The following is a 20,212-nucleotide window of genomic DNA, read 5'->3' on the forward strand; positions in this document are numbered from 1 at the left end:
TGTGACGCGGTATCATATCCATTGCTCCCTTTCAAAAGATTTACTATATAGCTTTCCCCTATTTGCCAGTTTCCAAAATGGCGCCTGCGGCGTTGGTAGGCCATAGGTGAGTCACGTGGGCCCTCCCGGTTCCGGCGCGGTAGAGGCCCGGGGTGGTGAACAGTCTCCGGCACCATGTCTGGTTTGTCTGGCCTACAAGCCCAGCGTGGCCTTTGCCAGTTAGCGTCGTTGCTTTTACTCCTGCTCGGCCCCAGCTCGGTCTTCGCCATCTCCTTCCATCTGCCCGTTAACTCCCGCAAGTGTCTTCGTGAGGAGATCCATAAGGACCTGCTGGTGACGGGCGCATACGAGATCACAGACCAGTCTGGGGGCGCTGGCGGCCTGCGCACCCACCTCAAGGTGCAGTCCTGGGCGGGGCAAGGAGGGAAAACCGCAGGCGTAGGCGAGGGGAGGCCGAGGATGGGGGTGGGGGGGGGTCAGGCTGGCGGAGGCCTGGAGGGCCGCCTGGCCTCCCGGGAGGCGCCAAGGGCGCGTGGTCGAGACCGCCCCCTCACCTCGCCCGTCGTCGTTCGTGGGGCGGGGCTGGGTGCCAGTGCCCGGGAACCCTTAGAAGGGCTGCGAGGCCTTGGCAGATGTGACAGCCGACCTCGGGTGTCCTCGACTTTGATTGTTGTCAGGGCCCTCTACCTGCTATGTTCCTAGGTACCTTGAACTGTAACTTGGGTCTCCAAAGAAGTCTTTGGATGTTGAGTATTTGTGGGGGTTGGCATCATAAGACACATTGATACCTGCAGGAAAATAATGGAGGCATTGAAACTTACTGCGAATAATGAAACCTATTATTTATTGAGCATTAACTGTGTGTGTTTGGGGGGTCTTCTGCTACTTTATATACATTACTATTTAGTTCGTACACTCCCCTATGAAGTAGGTACTGTTAGCCTCATTTTACACAGAAGGAAACTGAGGCTCAGAGAGGTAATAGAATAAACGTGTCAGAGCTGGGATTAATTCTTAGTTTGAGAGTTAATAGGGCGAAAAAAAGTGCTGCAGTTTTATTCTCTCGTTGTTTTTTATTTGTAATTTATTTGTGATTGATTGGTCTCAGTTTCTAGTCCTTTCCTTTCTGGTACCCCAGAATCTGGACTTGGCCAAGTTTTATGTAAATTTCACCGATACTCCAGGATGGTGATCACTATTCCCATAATGCCAGTTTGCTCCTTTTTTGCTGTTAGGATGACGGGATCGATCTTTGAAACTTTAATATAAATTGATATAGTCAAGATTAATTGTGTTCTAGGTAATTTTATTCATTCACAATGAGCCCGTGATTTTGTTTTTGTTTTTAACAGAATCGGTCTTAGACTAAATAAGAAGAAACTTTTACTTTTGAAGAGAGCTTAGGTATTAGATGACCATAATTTATGTTTAAGGAATTGGCATCTAGTAGTGGTAATAGATGCAATTTATTTATGCTTTATTTGAGAGAAATGAAGTATTTTCAGGACTATTGCTCATGACCCATCCTTTTATTATTCTCTTTAGGTACCAAACTAATGTCTGGCCAAGAAAGCCATGATGACACAATTTTAGAGGCTTGGATACAACATTTTTGGGGTCATGCTTCTGGCTCTTCAAAGGATGTAGTACATAGAATCAGAGAATTTGAGAAACGAAAGAGACTTTACTCTCATCTCCAGTGTTTCCCCCTCTGATTTGTACTTACATTTTAACTTTTCAGTGGCTTACTATCCGCTTAAACTGTCTGATATAGCTTAAATTTACCAACATGCTCTGTAGTGCTCTTCATAATCTATTTCTGAAGCTTTATATACTTTGTCATTCCCCACTCTACATTTTACATATGAACCACCCTGACAGTCCCCTGAACTCACTTATCTTGTATCTTATATTATAACCACTTATGTGTATATCTTGCCTTTCTTATTAGACTATTAGTATCCGGAGGGCAGGAATTATTTTCATGTTCATGTTTTCCAGAATGTCAGTCATACCAGTGAGCACTTAATAAATACAGGATGCATAGTGTAGCATAGCCTTAAGGAAATTATGTCTGTATTCAGAACTGCTGAAGGGGCCTTAACAGCAGGAGTCTCTAGATCTACATGCTCTCCCCATGTCTTCCCTGTTTTCTTGCTACTAACCAGCTTAGACTACTCCTGGGGTCCTAAACCCAAATGTCAGGTAGGTAACATAAATGAACGAATTGGGCCAGATGTGAGAAAAACAGCAGCTATGATGATAAATGGGGGATAACTGGGAGTAGTGGAAACTTAATTTGCAGTGACCAGTACTCCCATCTCTTGATAAGAGCCTTATTGTCACATATGATTTTTCAAATGAAGTGAGAAATCCAGATTCTGATGTGAAAGCTCCTCATTTTTAAGTGTACCAACTAATTCAAAGTTGGTTTTGGCATTGGTTTGTTTTCAGGCTTATGAAGAAGAGTACGGTCCGTCCTCACTTACACATTACCCAGATTCAACAATTAGGGTCTTGCCACATTTGTTTCATCTTAACTGCTTCTTCCCTCTTTTTATTTTATGCTGAATTGATTTAAAGTAAGTCCCAGATACCATGGTATTTCAGTCCTGCATACTTCATGAATCTCTTTAAAAATATGAACACAGTCGCAACGTTATATGGCTATAATCACACCTCACAAAATTAACAAGAATTCTTTAATGCCATCTAATAATACCCAGTTCATATTCAAATTTCTCCACTGTCTGAAAAATATCTATTTAAAATTAATCTTACATCTCTCAAGTCTCTTTAATCTAGCAATCCGCTCTGCCTTTTTTATGCTTGCGGTTGTATTGGAGTTAATTGTTCTTAAAGAATATCGTACATTTTGGATTTGTCTATTTGCTTCCTTGAGATTGCTGTCCCCTATATTTCTTGTAAAAGGAATCAAATGTAAAAATGTAATTAGATTTAGATTTATCTTTTTGATGAGAGTACTCCATGGTTAGTGTTGTATACTTGATGTGGCATCATGGCAGAGTACACAGTGTGTTTTGTGCCTCATAGTGCTCCTAAGATGGATCAGTGGGTTCAGGTGCGTATTAGTGTCTTACTGCTGCTATAACAAATTACCATGAACTTGGTGAGTTAAAACAACATGTTTATCTTATAGTTCTAGAGGTCAGAAGTCCTAAAATCAGGATGTCAGCAGGCTGTGTTCCTTCTCATCTTATGAGAAGGCTCTTAGGGAGAATTCATTTCCTTGCCTTTTTCAGCTTCTAGAGACCACCTGTATTCTTTGGACGGTGAACTCTTCTTCCATATTCAGATATTTTTCGCCTACCCATCTCTCTCCTTTGCTTCCATCATGCCATCTCCTGTGACTCTCCTGCTTCTCTCTATTTCTAAGGACTCTTGTGATAGTTTACTTATCTCAAGACCCTCAATTCACTCACATCTTCAAAACTTTTACCATGTAAGAACACAGGTTCTGGGAATTAGGACGTGGACATTGGTGGTGAGGGGGTGCCATTACTCCGCCTACCAAGGTGATAACAGCCTGAAGCCTCCATTATAAAACTTCCCATTGATTTTTCTCTTTTGAATCCATTGATGATTTTTGTGTCAATTTGTTTCATTAAGGTTGTGAAATGATTTTCTAATTCTGTTATTCCTTTTATATGTATTAGGTGGAATTACTCTTAAAGAATTCATCAATTAAGACCATTTGGTTACCTTCAAATTTATAATTCACACAAGAAAGGCAGGAAAAATGCTGAATTCATTCCTTTAATTGACATTTTTCAGAGTTGCCCTTGTCATTTTCATTGTAATGCAGAAGGTTAACTATTATTCTAAAATTATTATTATTTTTTTTTTGTCATTTGTTTCAGTTTGTAGAGTCATTGTTTTAGACAGTAGTATTCATTCCTTTTGCTCACATGTCTCTTTGGGGCTTCCATATCCTTTGACACAATCCCATTAGGCTTTGATAGCTTCCCTGTTTTGTGGAACAATAAGATGTCCGAGGCTCATCTTTTATATGTCCAACCCTTGATCTGGAAGTAGCTATTTCTCCAAAAAGTTCTGGTTCCTTTTTGTGGGGAGTGATATTTTAGAGACCACAAGCTGGGTATCGTTTTAAAAATTCAGTATACTATGCAGGCCACAGAATACATTTGTGGGCATCATCCAACCCCTTACCATGGTTTACAACCTTCTTCATAGTATCTGTTCACTTAGTTCTGTTTCTTTTAAATTCTGACCACTCGTGGCCCAGACTCTGCCTCAAGGATTCTCTCTGTATCATTTCAGCTTCTGAAGTGCAACTCCTGAGTGCAAGAATTTGATTGATCCAGCTCCTTTTATGCCAGAACACATTCTAGGTCTTGTCTTTAGCCATATATCCACCTCTGGTTCAAGCAGTCATGGTTTGGGTTTGTGGTTAGGAGAACTGGAGACTTTGTGTAGTGCAAAACCTGGCCATCTGAGCTTGGTATTTAGTTGTTGCTCTAAATGAGGCAGTCTGTCTTAGAAGGATCTTTGTAAATGTAGTGCCTTGATTGACCTAATTCATCTTCTTCCTGTCAAGGAGCCCTTAATGTTTGATAAATACATCAGTGTTATCATTTTTCACTCTATGCTGTAGTTATGTGTTTACCCATCTCCTTGAGCAGAGACTGTGTCAATCATCAGACATGCCTGTGTCTAATACAGTTCCTGGCACTTAGTAGGATTTCAACATAAGTAGTGATTGAACAAATGAATTGCCACTGTCCTAACCTCGTCTCTGATCTTCTTCACTCTGTCCTCCCACTCCCGACTCCAGCCATACCGAACACCTTTGAATACAATGTTCTCTTAACCTGAATCTGTCTTCGCCTGTACTCCCCTGCTAGTTGCTTCCATTACATCCTGTTTGACAGTAGTATTCATTGCAGTTTTCATGTAGTATAGTGCTTACTTTGTGAATTCCTTAATGTCTTACCCATCTTTGTGTCTTCAGTTTAATGTACTGTATATGCATTATCGAGTTAAATGTCTTAGTCTTATTGGGAAGCCCTGTGGTATAGTATAAAAAGTCTGGATCTGAATCAGATTTGAGTTCAAATCCCAGCAGCTCCACCACTTATAGGGTGTATGGTCTTAGAGGAGTTATTTAACCCTTCTCCTTGGGACCTTTATCTGTAAAATGGAGGTGATAGATCTCATTGTTACAAGGACAAAGAGATGGGTTATTTATTGCACAGGACTCATTATGGTGGGCCATAGGTGTTAGTACTTTTTCTTTTCTGTCTATTGAATGAAAATTGAATTGCTACTCTGACTCCCCTGCCCTATATCATTGCAGCGAACAAAGAATATTTTAATGAGAGGAATTCTGAGTGTTTTGTTTGTGATTCTCCCATTCATTCATTAAATATTTATTTAATATTTAGTATATGCTAGACCTAGCTTGGAATATGGAGATGAATAGCAGACCAGGTCCTTGAACCCCGGTGAAGAACAGACAAAAAACGCATTAAAAAAATGCACACAATTTCAGGTATTGATAAGTATTATAATGAAAAATCAAGCAGTAGGGGTAGGGAGTGATTGAATGGGTAAAACGTATTTGGTCAGAGAAGGCCCCTCTGAACAGAGAAATGAATTGAAATGATAGGTGGGAGAGACTGCTGCAAAGATTTCGGGCCTATATTGAGGTGTGTTTGTGTTGAGATTTCCAATTAGGTTGATCTCATACTACCCTTTCTTACTCATTTCACAAAATGAGGCTAAACCAGGCTAAATAATATATTTAATGACTTCGCTGCACAAAATTTAAGCAGGAAGTATCAACTCATTATTCATAGTGAATATAGACATTTTCCTTATTCAGGTTCATGATAAAAACCTGTTGTAAGGACTCAGAATCTCGTCGATTTTGAATTGAAAACCACATTTTCATTAAGACTAGATAATACTGTAATAATTTAATAGGCTCCAGTACCACTTATTATTTAGAATGCTTGTTAATAGTGAAAATTGGAGGGTTAATTACTTTTAGGGGCTGAGATGTTGTCTAAGAGTGAGTTATACTTTGGAAATAGGTTTACAGCAAGGGAGAGAGCAACTGTGAGGAGTTGTCATAATCATCACCAGAAAGAAAAGCTTGATGGTAATAATTTAAGTCATTTATACTTTTTCAGCCTTTTCCAAATAATCTAATTGGTCTAAATTTTTTTTATTGTCATTTTTTTCAAGAGTGCTAATGCTAATTAACAACTCATTTTGCTATAATGAGGGGGTTTTTTTGGTATGTTTACCCAGTTATGGTCCCAGTCTTTCCCAACTAGCTTATAGATGAGAAAGCCAAACAGATTCGTTAAGAGTTCAGCCTTGCGTCATAAGCCTATCACAATTTAAGCCTAAAAATTATCTTAGTAGTTGGGAAACCATTGGCTTATAACTTTTTCCCCTTACTAAAAGCTGTATGAAAAGATAAAAGACACACACACACACACACACACACACACACACACTATAGTTTTGAGATTATTTTATTTGGAACAATTATATTTCAGCTTGTTGTTCTTGGTATCTGTACTGAGGACTGATCGTTTTCTGTTGAGAAACATATGTCTCTTTTCAAATTTATATTTGTTATGACTATTGTCCAATGGGTTAGAAACAGATCAATAAATAGATGGTTTAGTACAGAAAGCGAATTGGTCCATTAACATTTAAAATCTATTTTCTTTCCATATTATAGCTAAAATTTCTAGCTTTAAATTTAACCTGACCTTATGTTTCCTGCTTCATAAAAGCTAAACAATATGATACATCATTTAAATCTTTCCAATGCAATGAACAGTTGTCCATAGCCATCTCCTTTTTGAACTGAACCGGAGAAAGGAGGCTGCTTAGAATTTGAAATTGCTACACCATACCTTTATGATGACTTCTGAAGACTGAGTCTAGTTTCTAGGAAAATGGAACAGATTTATAGAGGTAATCTAGTGGGATGCAGTGACTTCTATACTATTTCTTGTGTGAATTGCTGACTGGTAGTTGATCCTGAGCCATTGCCCCCATACGCATGTGCACCCTGGTAGCCTGGACAGTAGAGCCCTCAGTAAAATCAGCCAGCTGGCCACAAACCAGAATTTGGGCTCCCAAACAAGCCTCTGACTTGAGGGAGGTTGATGTCATCTGCCTTTATCCTGTGCCCTAACTTCATTGTTCTACATAACGTGTGGGAAAATCAAGGGACTAGTTGTTAAGAGAGAACAAGGCTTTGTTTGTGCCTAAAAGGGTCACGCTGGAGGTTTTTACCGTAAATAACTTTGGAACAGTATGAAAAAAAACATTTGATCTGGCTTCACCCCCGCAGTAGTATTGTTAGGGCAGCAACTGGTCTTTCGTTCTAATTCCTCCCCTTCCTCCCTCTCCTTCTCCCCCTCTTCCCCCAACCCCCACTTCCCAGTCAAGCATGACGTATTGCTTATGTTAGGTTAATGTAGCAAATGCTGATAGAAGCAGGAAGAGAGCTTCTATCCATAATCATACCAGTGCCTGGAAATTTTCCATTTCTAGTTTTCACCACTTATACAAGCCTCCTTAAGCAATGCTTCTGTGCTATGCTGTGCCATCGCTGAATTGTGTTGGAAATTTGAAAGAATTTAATGTTGCTAAATGCTCTTGTGACCTAAGTTTGACTTTGTTCTGGGTTAAATCTAGATATGATCCTTTGATTTCAGGGATGCAATTGACAGACTTGGACTTGGTATTTGCTCTTGTTTGAATGATCGGGGTAAATTCATTTTATGCATTTTATGCCTATTAAATATAGCATCTAGGCTTTTAGAGTTGTCTATGTTCCTTGTGTTCAAGAACAATGGTGACTTGCAGGTATTTCTAATACTATTTTTTTAATCTAAAGCTACAGCATCTTTCATGATTTGGTGTTCTTTCTGCTTTTTTATATCTTAGAGTAATAGATCGCATAGCGCAAGATTCACTTGTGAACTCTTAACTAGATTAAGCATATAGACCCCAACCCTGATCCTTATCTATACACACGCAATTCTCTCTTTCCCCACACCTAATGTCATTGGGTCCTTCCTGCAATTTATTACTTATCAGGTTAAAAAACACATGCAGGAAATTCTGGACTCATCTAGTATTTCTTGCTATCCCTTGTTAGCAGCTAAAGGTTTCCTTGAATACCTGCTGTTAGGCATTTTGTTACCCCTCAGTTTCTAAATCTTGCTGGTGCTTCCTTGAGAGTTTACTTGCCTTTTTCTGTTTCCGTGCAGTAACCATTCGGGCCCTAATCATCCCTGGGTTTAGTCAGCGTAGTATACTTTATCTAGTTTGTCATCCGTTAGCACTGCTAGGTTGAAAGTATGGTTAGTGACCTAAATGTTTACGGAGTGAGTTATCACTAACAAATAGTTATCATAGTAACAATATTGCTAATAGTGACAATAACAACATTTGAGTGCTTATCATGAGCCAAACACTGTTCCAAGCCCCTTTACCTGTATTAAATTTAGTCCTTAGAATAGCCTCATGAAGTTCACACTATTGTCCTTATCTTACATGAGGCACAGCGAGCTTAAGGCTTTACAGCTAGTAAATGGCACAGTTGTTATTTGAACACAGACCTGAAGTCTGATTCTAGAACCTTTAGATTAACTACTATGCTGTACTGGTAGGTGTTTCTGTTTCAGTTCATTTTTATTCAGTGTGTAGAGCTTCTAAAGGGACTTGCCGTTTCTAAATTCCTGGGTTAGTCATTCAGGAGCTACAAGGTTAATGATTATCCTTAAAATAATATATACACATTGTATTTTCAGTATTATACCACAGAATGATGATAACCCTGAAGAAGACAGAGAGCAGGTAGGAGCCTATTTGAAGGAAATAGATTTTACCAACTACACCAAAGCCATAAACTGATTGACCTCTCTGCTGCTACAGTAGCACTCCTGAAAAAGAAGTGTTTTTCTTTTAAAAACATGTTCTTGGGTTGGTGGGGTATGTCAACAAATGAAAGCAATGTGTGGCCTGTACCTATAGGAAGACACAGACTTGCCACTTCTCCCATAGATTATATGTCATTTTTACAGGAGTAGGTATAGACTTGTCCAAATTAACTCTTTCCATAATACCTCATAAAAAGTATGTGAAAGTGCTTGTTTGCTTGCTTGGCTCTCAGTAGACTGTAAATTTCTTGAGAACCTAGAGATATGTGTGTATATATGTATATGTGTTTGACTTTACCCTTTTGGGGAAGTATTTTTTTAATAAACTATTTTAAGACAGTTTTAGATTTACAGAAAAATAGTGAAAATAGTACAGTTCCCATATACTCCACATCTGGTTTCCCCTATTGTTAACATCTTTATGACACTGAATGAACCAGTATTGATGTTATTATCATCATATAAAGTCTTTATTCATATTTCCTTAGTTTTGTCTATTGGGAGCTCTTCCATTTGGCATATCCCCAGTCTTGGTTTTTGTTTTGTTATGTTTTATTTTTGAGCACTCCTTACCTTTTGGCAGTATAAGGTGCTTCAGGCTCATCTTGTATATTTCCTGCTTCAGTCCTGGGTTCAGCCATTTCTCCAAGGAGACCTGGTTCCTTTTATTAACGAGTGGTATTAGGAACCGAGATCTGGGTGATTAGTATTATTTTTAAGACACCTTTTCCTGGCACTTAAAAAAAATACACACACTGTGGTAGCTGCAAGCGGCCAAAAGTAGTCCCAGCCTTCTTGCAACTTTAGAATGAGGCTGGGAATTCTGTGAGCAGCAGCAAGAGGAGCTAGAATGGGGAGAAAAGTGGTAGTGCTGCAGGGCAGAGAGCCAGGGCATGGAATCATTCATCTAGTTCCTTCAGGTCCCACCTCTGCATTAGGTCAGGCAGATGGGTGTGGAGGGTCACTGAAAGCACCCATTTGAGTTGTATTTGTATCTTCAGCAAGGCCGTGATTGAAAATGGAGAGTCTGATATTGGTCACAGCCCTTTACAAGGACCTTCCTGATAAATTATTCTTCCTGTTTAGTTCCAGGAAAATTATCTTTGAAGATAAATTTGTGAGCTTTCATCAGAAAACAAATGATGTCTGACCCAACTTGTTTCTCTCTTAGTCTTTTAATCTTGGCTTCCAGAAAACTTAGAGTCACATTTATTGTGCAGATATCATTTGCTCATTCAGGTTCTTGATAGCGCCTATTTGTTTCTTCCTCCAGGAGAACTCTATTCTCTTTTATTCTTAATTGCTTTATTTGCCTAGTGTTTGAGCCTAAGCTACTTAAAATCCTTTTGAAGTAGGCAGGGTGTTATCTTGAATGTTTGATAAAGGCTTCAGGAGCAGGACCTGCTCAGGAACCCGTTTTCTGGCCACAGCCTAGAATGGTCCAAGAAAATTCAATTCTAAATGAGTTTATTTTCCCAGTGACCTGTATTCTCAATTATTTGACAGTTTCAGTGTGAGCATTCACATATTCTTGACATCAGCTACTCTGCACATAACAGTTAACACTTTTTTCCCTACTTTTTAAGCTGTGAACTTTGATTTGCTTTTCTTCAGAGGGTGTTATATAGAAACTAATCTTTGTTACTTCCCATTCTTTGATGTCATATGGGCATATTTTATGGATTGATATTACTCTTGTTTAATTAAGAACTTTACAATAAATATGTTTATTATTGTTAACAGGGAAGAACAGAATCCTTTAAGGGCTTGCTGTTATAGTAGGTGAAAGTGGCAGTTATTTATCATATTACTTAGGTGGTTCTTTAGTAGAATTTAAGAAGGGAAAAATAAAATCTCAATCCTTGAGAAACCAGATAATCTTTTAAAATGATCTATAATCAGAACATTTTAATTAAAGGAAATTTAAAACCATCATTTCAGCCTGTTAGACTTTGCCAGCCCTGGCTGGTCACCAAGCTTGGCCTAGTTTTCTATTTCCTAATTTTAGCCATCTGCTGATTTATGTAATTATGTTGGGGTTAGGGCATGTGATTTTTTTTTCCTTGAGATCAATGGCTTGGCTCCTCAATCGCTGCAAAGTAATGAACTGCATGGTAAACCTACTGATATTCGGGAAAATTCTAGGATCTGTTAGAATGCGGAACAGTTCATAAAAGCCTAACACAAAGGTTAAGTTGTCAAGTTACCTGCCAAACTTGCAAATGTTTGGATAAATACCCTCATATAGTTCTGTCAACTAAAAGCCATAGAGAGTATAGAAATGTGGAGTCCCTGAGGGAATTGTGATCATTATCACACACTATTTCTGGGAAGTAAATTTCATGCTGATAAAATGTACGGGTGATGGGTCCTTTGCCTTCAGCCTCTAGGAAGAAAAGCATTTGAGTCTGCCTAGAATGAATTTTTAATACATTTTCAGATGTTATAGAAAGAACCAACAAAGCAAGTGGTTTTACCATGATTGTGGTTTCTCAGTACAATGTACAAGAGGACAGTGTAAACAGTTTTTACTCCTTTTGAGTACCAGTCGGAGGTATGGATTGTACCAGTCTTTCAGAAAAACATGGCAGACTTCTTAATTAATTTTGCAAATTACTTCATGAAGGCTTTTTGCCAGTGCTTTAAAAGAAAGTTTTCTGAACCACATCTGGGCTCTGTTATTATCTAGAGACACTCCTGTCCTTAAGTTAATAATTTTTTTGAAGAACCTTTTTAGTATCTTAGGAGAATACAAAGAGATCATAAGCTATTCTTCTAGGAAATAAGATGGTTGGGCAAATGTATGCCAAATCTTGTAAGCCCGATTCAGTTGGGTTGTTTGTTGTAGGCCAGTGACCTGGCCTCTTTCCTTGCCTGACTGCAGAGAAGATGACATCTGTGATGACTGTTCAGTATTGTACCCTTGATGATTATTCCCTGTTGTCCTCTACTGGTTTCATTTACATTTAAACATTTCTAGCAACCTGTAATCCTTTCCTTGTCCCTTAAGAATTAAACTAATGCAATGAGCAAATCTGGAAGCTTATTTTTATCCAAATAAGCCTTGGGGAAGTAGACATTTTCTGCAACTTTATTCATAGGAGCCAAAAACAATTAGAGTTTTTAGATCAACTTGGAATGTGAAAATGTTATTCCTGCAGTCTGTCTTTTTGAGCTTCCTCTTTGCTCTTAAGAATTGTCACTGTGCTTTTGAGTGCTGGGTAGTAGGAAAATCTGAGTATCTGATGGGTTAACAGATTCTGAAGAAAGGAAGAGTGGCAACCACACTGGCCACTACACATTACTCTGGGATTTGGTTAGTTAGTTCCCAGACCTTTTTGCCCTATCATGAGTGCGAATCCAAGGTTCTAAAGTCCTTTGTTATGCTTTTTCTTTTAGTTGATGATTAAGAAAAAGTATCACATGAGCAAGATGCCTTTGGGAATCTTCAGGGTTAAATATTTGCTTGTAGATTATCTACTAGTTATTGCTGACTTCAAGGCCTCTCTACCTTGTTGCTGCCTGCTCATTCCTCTAAGGTGGAGAATACAGACTGAACAGCTATGTCCCCCTCAAGAGGATTCTCCGGCTCTTTGACAACCATTGACCCAAAGAATCCATTCAGTTCTATTAATCTTTCTTGGCTTCTGTGCATTCCACTTCTTTCAGACATTCCTTTTATGGGGAGGCAACATGGAATGTAGAAAGAGCATGGGGTTTGAACCACTTCAAATCCACATACACAATTTATTAACTGCGTGGTAATGGACAAGTTACTAAGTTTCCTCATCAGTAAAATGGGGATTGTTAGACCAGCTTATATAGGGTTGTTGTGAGGATTCAAGATTATGTATGAAAGTTTGTAGCAGAACTTCTTAATCCCCTTAGCCTTACAAACCACTCAATTACAGAACCCCAGCCTAAATCACTTAATACTTTTCTTTGCTCCTGTATCCTGGTTGTTAGGTGTTGCCACTGGAAATCCATGGTTCAGGATCTCAGCAGAGACCTCAGTGCTACCCAGCAGTTCTGTGTGATTTTGGTCAGCTTTCTTCCCATCCTATGCAGAGGTCAGAAATTGGTGGCCCAGAAGAACTTAGTTCTACAGACATGTTTCATTTCGCCTTGAAGTAGTTTTTTAAATTTGGGGATTGATTGTGAAGGTTTAAAAATTAGGAGATTTCAAATGAAAGTTAAAACATCTAGCTTCTTTTAGAAAATTGGATGATCTGAAAACCTGGTGTGCCACAACAGTCATTATTTTCTCCCTTGGGACAGGCCTATCCATCTTGTCACGTGGCTCACCACACCCTGTGAACATATACTGGTCCATTAGACTCAGATATGTTGCTCGCTTGATTTTTGTGGGCATTTACTTTTTGGTCTTGTCCTGTGGTCTTTCACTCCTTAAAATCCCTCAAATCTGTCCCCTTCTCTCCATACCTAAAGCCCTCATCATTTCTAATTTGGAGTACTGAAATAGTGTCATAACCCAACTTCTTATCTCTAGTATTATCCCTCTTGAGTCTGTCTTCATAGTATTATCAGATTCATCTATCTAAATTGCAAATAGAATCATATCACTCTCTTGTTTCAGATTCTCCATTGTCTTTCCACTTTGTACTAAATGAAGTTTAAACTCCTTAACATGGTGTTGCAGCTCTACATGATCTAGTCAGTACCTCTCCAGTCACTTAACCTCTCTGTGTCTCAGTTTCCTCCTGTGGAACATGGGAGAAATAATAGTTCTTACCCATAGGGTTATAATGAACATTAAATTAAAATGCATATAAAATACTTGGTACAGTACTTGACACTTGTTAAGTGCTCAATAAGTATTAGCTTATTAGTATTATGATGATACCATGTTTTTGTTTGTTTTTCTAGACCCCCGGCCTTTGTATTTGCTGTCTTTCCTACTCTGATTCTTCCCTTGATTGCAACTCATCCTTGAGGACTCAGCTCATATATCACCTCCTCCATGATACATTCCCTGATGCTCCATAATCCTAGGTCACCTGTGCATACCTTTTCACATTGCAGCGAAGTCTCATTTCTTATTCTAGTCCTTATTTAGACTCTTAAGCCCTTTGAAGATAGGAACTATCTTACACATCCTTGTATCCCCAATGACCACTGCAGATCTAGGCATCTTAAATGCTTGACAAAATTGATACATCATTCATGGATGAAGATATTTGATTAGTATTACTGCTGTTGTTTTTAGGAATTTAGAAGATGTCATAAAACCTTTTTTACTAACCTATTATTTAAAATGAGTTAATAAACCCATTTTAGTGATAATTATTCTTTAGTTATTGTTTTTTTCCAAAAAATGAAATAACTTTATTTCTGACCATGAGGAATACATGCTGTAGTAGAAAATAGAAAGAATACAAAGTGTAAAGAAGAAATCTTACTACTCAGCAATAACTAGTATTATTAAAGTGTTTTGAATATATAAGCTTATGTGTGTGCTACTCAATTTTCATATTTAAAATCTTACCTATAAATGAATCTTATTGTACAAACAGCATTAAAATATCCAGTTTAATATAATGAAGCCACTACTTTTGTGTTCCACGTTGCAAGGAGCTTCCTGTCTCAGGTAATGAAATGTGGCTTCTACTAAGACACATGTGCTCTAGGAAAGAAGTCTGAGATCCAGTCCGTCATATGACCCTGTCATTCCCTCCTTTATAGGTGACCATTCACTTACCAATATATGCCATTTCATCTGTGCTTACAGGCCATTCTCTAAGAACAGAGCAGTTTAAGTTTGGAGAACTAAAGCTAACAACCTAAAAGAAAGGATTGATCATTTGTGGAAGCCAAGGATGTCTTTTTTTAGGAAAACTTGTTTATCCCCTGTGCCTGTCTCCTACCCCAGGTAGCTATTGCCATAATTAACATGGCATTTGCAGGAATAAATCTACCATATTTTCTTCTCTCAAAACGACAAAACTAATGCAGGTCTTCTTTTTCTTCTCTTTATATCAAGTGTCCCATTTCCACTATCCACCCCCACCTCAACCCTATCAAGATTTATTTTATGGAAGAAATGTGTTCTTACATATCTTTCTCTTTTTTGTAGTATGCTCTTTTGGTAATTGTCCACTTCCATTTTTGTGACAGGTCCCTTTCTAGGGAGCGATACTGGCCTACATTCCATAAAGTGAATCTTTGTTGCTAAACCCAATTTATATCTCAACTGTCATTCTATGGTGGCAGCAGATTTTAGCCTGCAGTGTGGATAGGCTGTTTGAATGAATGAAATTTGCTATACTTGGATTTCATCTTCTAATCCAATTCCTATCTTTTGGAATGGTTGGAACATAGTTATCATAATGAGAAATGTCAACTGTCTTTTATAGACAGTGTTTCTTTCCATTTCTCCAGTTTCTCTTAAGTTTACTTCCCAAGTGCTATTTGCTCCCTGTTCTTACTTACTTTTTTGTTTTAGATCACAGATTCTGCTGGCCATATTCTATACTCCAAGGAGGATGCAACCAAGGGGAAATTTGCCTTTACTACTGAAGATTATGACATGTTTGAAGTGTGTTTTGAGAGTAAGGGTAAGTAATCAGAGTTTTCTCTGAATTAAGCATCTTCTCTCAAGTTAGAGCATGAACTTTCTCTCTTGGGCTGGCAGGAAGAGGAGATGAAAATTACATTTGTTGGGGTGCACACACATGTAAGTGAAAGTAATGTTCTTCATGTGCAAGAATAGCCAAATATGCTGTGACATACTTGGCTTGAATGATAGAGTTTAATTTGGTGTAGATGCTAGAAAATGCAGTAAGTCCTTAATGTCATTGATAAGTTCTGCAGCTTTATGCAAAACAATGAAACAAATTTTACCATAAGCAAGAGTTAAGTTCCTATAACATCTCATCAACATTATACCAAAGCAAGATTGAATTAAACATTATTTAATGCATTTATATGCTAGTAACATGTTTTCTAGAGGATTAGAAGTAGGGTCTATCAGACAATATATGGCAAAGTCAGAAGCAGTTTTGGTCTTCAGAGCACTTGTTATTTCCTAGTCCTGATATCTTGCTATAGAGTCTTCTGTGTATCTCAAGGCCAAAATCCCATAGTAACTTTTAGGCTGATCACCTGATGGTTTCTGCAGTCAGTAGTAGGTGAAAAGGCAGATTCCCTTTCACTCCCTATTCTTTAACTTCAAGAAGACTAGACTCTAAAATCTGTATGTGCTTATACTTATATTAGTTGGGACCTCTTTGGGCCACAAGACAGAGAAACATAACTCAAACTGGCTTAAAGAGAAAGAAGAGAAAGACATTTGACTCTCTGACCTGGGAAGTCTTCAGTGTGGTACTGACGTCAGGCACAGCTGGATGTTGGAGTTTTAACAGTTATCATTGGACCCCCTACCTATCCTTTAGTGCTTCTTTTCCTTTGCCTCCATTTGACTTTATTCTCTGGCTTTTCCCGTATGGCAGCAAAAGGACTCCTGGCAATTTTGCATTTACAGAATATTCAGAACATATGATCCTAGAAGAAGAGCAAGTACCTTTGTCAACAGCACTAGTAGAGACCCAGGAATAGCAGATCAATTTGTTGCTTTTGACAGTTAAGCAAGAATTGACTCCCTTGATCTAAATTGGATCAATTTAGCCTAAAAGCTAAGGGAGTTCGCCTGAAGTAAATGGAATAATAGATTAATAATAGAAAATTAAAGGACTTAATAGTGATTTCATGACTGATATCCTTCTCCCTGCCCCCACCTCTGCCACTTCCAGAATGTCTCAACAATATTCTAGACATTTCCCCATGGTTATGCCACGCTTACCTCAAAACCAAGATGTCTAAGACTGTATTCATGAACTTCTCCTTCAAACTGGTTCCCCTCTCTCATCAGTATTACCACCACCCTTCCAGTTACTTGGGCTTACATTTTTGAAATTTTTTTTGTCCTTTCCAGTCTATCATCAAGTTATACTGATTCTTCTTTCAAAATATCTTCTATATCTGTCACCACACAAATCTGAACTCTTAATATTTTAAATCATGAATTATGTCATTAGCCTTCTCATATCCCTGTTTTTAATATATTCAAATACTGCTACCAGATTTATCTCCCAAAACATATCTTTCGCCACGTCAGTCCTCTGTACTGGCAGTAATGTTCCTGTTCTATGGAATGAAACCTAGAATCATAAAATTTTTGAACTGGTATCATGGCATTTAATAGTCTGTACTCTCACTTCAACCTTATTTTCCACTACTCATCAGGCCCCAACCAGCCTGGTTTGCTCTGCCCTCTAAATATGTCACATTTATTCATTTCCTGGAATACCCTCTTCCCATATAAACATAAGTTTACCTTTAGTTCTTTTAGAGTATTTTCCTCAGCATTCTAGCCTGTTCAGTCAAGTTTCTCAATCAATTGATGGAATCATTCAGCAAATACTTATTAGGTACCCTTATATACCAAGCACTGTTCTAGGTGTTGGGATATAGCAGTTAATAAAACAGAAGTCTCTGTTCTTGTGGAGCTTGCATTTTCATTGGAGCAAACAGACAAATAAATATAAGTCAGGTGGTAATGAGGGCTTTGGAGAAAAAGCAACACTTTGAGATGCTGAGCATGTCTCAGAAACAGCAAGGAGGTTAATGTGGTTTCCTCTAAATAGTACATCACTTACTGGTTGGATTAGTTATTTAGGCATTTGGATATATCACATGCACACAGCTTTGTGTTGTTAAATGTCTCATGTACATATGTCTAATATTCCCAGTTTTAAACTTTTTGAAGAGTTTAAAATTAACCCTGACCTACCCTAGCCCAAAACCTAGTCATGAACCTACCGTAATTCTAACCCTAAACCTTACCCTAATCCTAACGCTAAACCTAAACATAACGCTAAACCTAAACATAATGCTAAACATATCTTTTGTTCTGAATTTTTTATACACTGATGCTGTGCATGTAGATGCCTAGGTACTAATTTTTTAAAAAAATGTATATATATATGTATATATGTATATGTATAAAATATATATATAATATATGTATACACACAGAGACATGTTATAATAAGCACTCAATTTCTATGCTCATTTGTGTTCTCTGTTAATTCTGATTTAGCAATCTGCTACCTTGTAGTCTGGGGAGCACCTTTTAAAAAATGTTTTTTTGCCAGGCACATGCAGACAGAAATTACTGAAGGGTCTTTTTACAAAGAAGAGCCTTTATGGCCATGATGTCAGCTAAAGGAATAGGCTGGCTGTTCTGTGTCAGAGATTGTATGGTCTGGACTCAGACCAGCCAGAGGTCTGTGGTTTTGTGGTTTCACTTGTGTTTGAATAATGCTAATGCTATGCTCTGGCGAACAGAAAGCGGAGAGTCTCAGGAAGAGAATATCTTGATCATTTGGACCAGGCGGCATTGTGAGCTGCTTGGATTTCACAACTTTTTAAATGAGGAAAGAGAAGCAAAAATTTGCATTTGCCATGCTGTGATCACTATTACACATTGGATTTGGGAGAAATGACCTCTCTGGGTGCCGCTTTTTTATTTTGTTTTGGAGACATTAATGCTCAGAAGGCATCTTTGACTTGTCATCATTTCTTAATCCTACCTATTCAATCTTATTTCTGTTGCTTTCAAATTGATTCTTCTAGTCCACTCAAAAGAACTTCTTTATTGTCTTTTAATGTCATACTCATTTCAATATGTGAGCCTTTGCCCATGTTGTCTTCTGCCTAGAATACTTTGTCCTACCTTCAAGTGCTCCCTCTTTGGTGAAGTCTATCTACAACTAATCTCTTTCCTTCTCTAACCTTTGCTCCTTAACTGGGATTATCTGAACCAGTTTTTTTTTTTTCTTAAAGTTTTATACTGCTTTGCATTTTCACTGTAGCTATTATGCATCTTTATGTCTTAGATCCCCGCTGAATTTTTTGAAGGCAGAAATTATAATCTCCAGCACAGTTCTAGCAATCACTGAGTTCTCAATGAGTAGTTTTTGAATTGACTTCAGCCCATTTCAGAAAATCTCCAGTGTCTCTCAGGCAGTAGAGCATACAGTACCATTCTCTGTGGCTTATGGTCTCAATAATCCCAGTGCTTAAATGGCACTGTTTCCCAAAACTCCTAATTTCATGCATGCAGTTTTTATTTTATAAGTAGTCAGGTAAATTCCAGAGGATTGGGGCTGAGCAGTTTTCCAGGGCTCTTGTGTCTTTCTCTTTCTCCTACTTAATGTTTTAAGATTAGAATTCCTTTTTGATCAAGCTGAATCAGATTACCTTTCCTAATATGAACATTGCTCTGTTGGCCCTACTATCCCAAATAGACGATCCTCTTTCTAAGAAGCATCGCTGAGAATTGTACTCTTGTCAAGTTTTTTCTTGGGCTGTTCTGTTTTAAGGGCTTCGTAGGAATAGTCCTATAACATTTTATTTATCTATTGAAATGGGTTTACATTGACCAAAATGTTTGAATTAAACTGGAATGTTAGATAAATCTTGTGTTCTTTTCAATACTCATGTTTATATTAAGTAAATCCAAGCTTAATATGTGCCCAATAATACTTCTCTTAACATTTGACAGAATAACCTTTTCAGATGTGAAAATGTACTTTCTCAGCCTAAGTTAGTGCCCACTAGCTCTTGGTCTATATGCCAGTCGGTTTTATACTGTTTTGACTTTTTTATTTCCTATTCCAGTAAGCCTGTGTGTTTTCTCCTGTTTTGTTCTTCTGTAGTACTAGCTGCAGGATCTTGTGTCCTGCCTGCTCAGAGATGTTTGCCAGCAGCATGTTCTCTTTGCTTTCCGGCACCCCACACAGACAGAGGCTTTGTCTGGAATGCTTGTGATTTTAGCCAGAGCCAGGAATTTTCTGCAGCTGAGTAGGGGGAGGAGTTACGGCTTTTTCCTTTTATGGGGGTGGGGGGTTGTTGTTATGGAGAAGGAGGATGGGTGGGTGATTTCCCAGAATTTTAAATATTCCTCACAATGAATCCTTTGATTTCTTTCTCAGGAACAGGGCGGATACCTGACCAACTCGTGATTCTAGACATGAAGCATGGAGTAGAGGCAAAAAATTACGAAGAGGTAAGTCCAGCCGTAACAGCCTGAGGAGGCAGTAGCAGCTGTGCTGTGAGGTTTCTGTGACCTAATCAGGCCAATGGGCTGTGTTATGCCCAGAAGGCTCTGGTTTTCTCAGCAGTCATGTGACAACCAGCTACAATTTTATTGATAGAAAATGTTGTATTAACAG

General features: G+C 38.2%; 1 protein-coding gene across 2 annotated transcripts in view; it reads left to right on the forward strand.

The window, feature by feature from the left end:
• The first annotated feature begins 113 nt into the window (after window positions 1–113).
• Window positions 114–20,212, forward strand: part of TMED10 (transmembrane p24 trafficking protein 10) — a 31,798-nt gene continuing 11,699 nt past the window's right edge. The window contains exons 1-3 of one of the 2 annotated variants that reach the window (XM_011370842.2): window positions 114–399; window positions 15,421–15,532; window positions 19,973–20,046. In XM_011370842.2, the coding sequence (XP_011369144.1) occupies window positions 175–399; window positions 15,421–15,532; window positions 19,973–20,046 (411 nt within the window). In that variant the 5' untranslated portion in view covers window positions 114–174. Of the gene's footprint in view, window positions 400–8,772; window positions 8,875–15,420; window positions 15,533–19,972; window positions 20,047–20,212 lie in introns of those variants that run through there. The other variant, XM_023537000.1, reaches the window with a different exon arrangement.

Source organism: Pteropus vampyrus, unplaced genomic scaffold (genome assembly GCF_000151845.1).
Source record: "Pteropus vampyrus isolate Shadow unplaced genomic scaffold, Pvam_2.0 Scaffold177, whole genome shotgun sequence".
Lineage (NCBI taxonomy): Eukaryota > Metazoa > Chordata > Mammalia > Chiroptera > Pteropodidae > Pteropus > Pteropus vampyrus.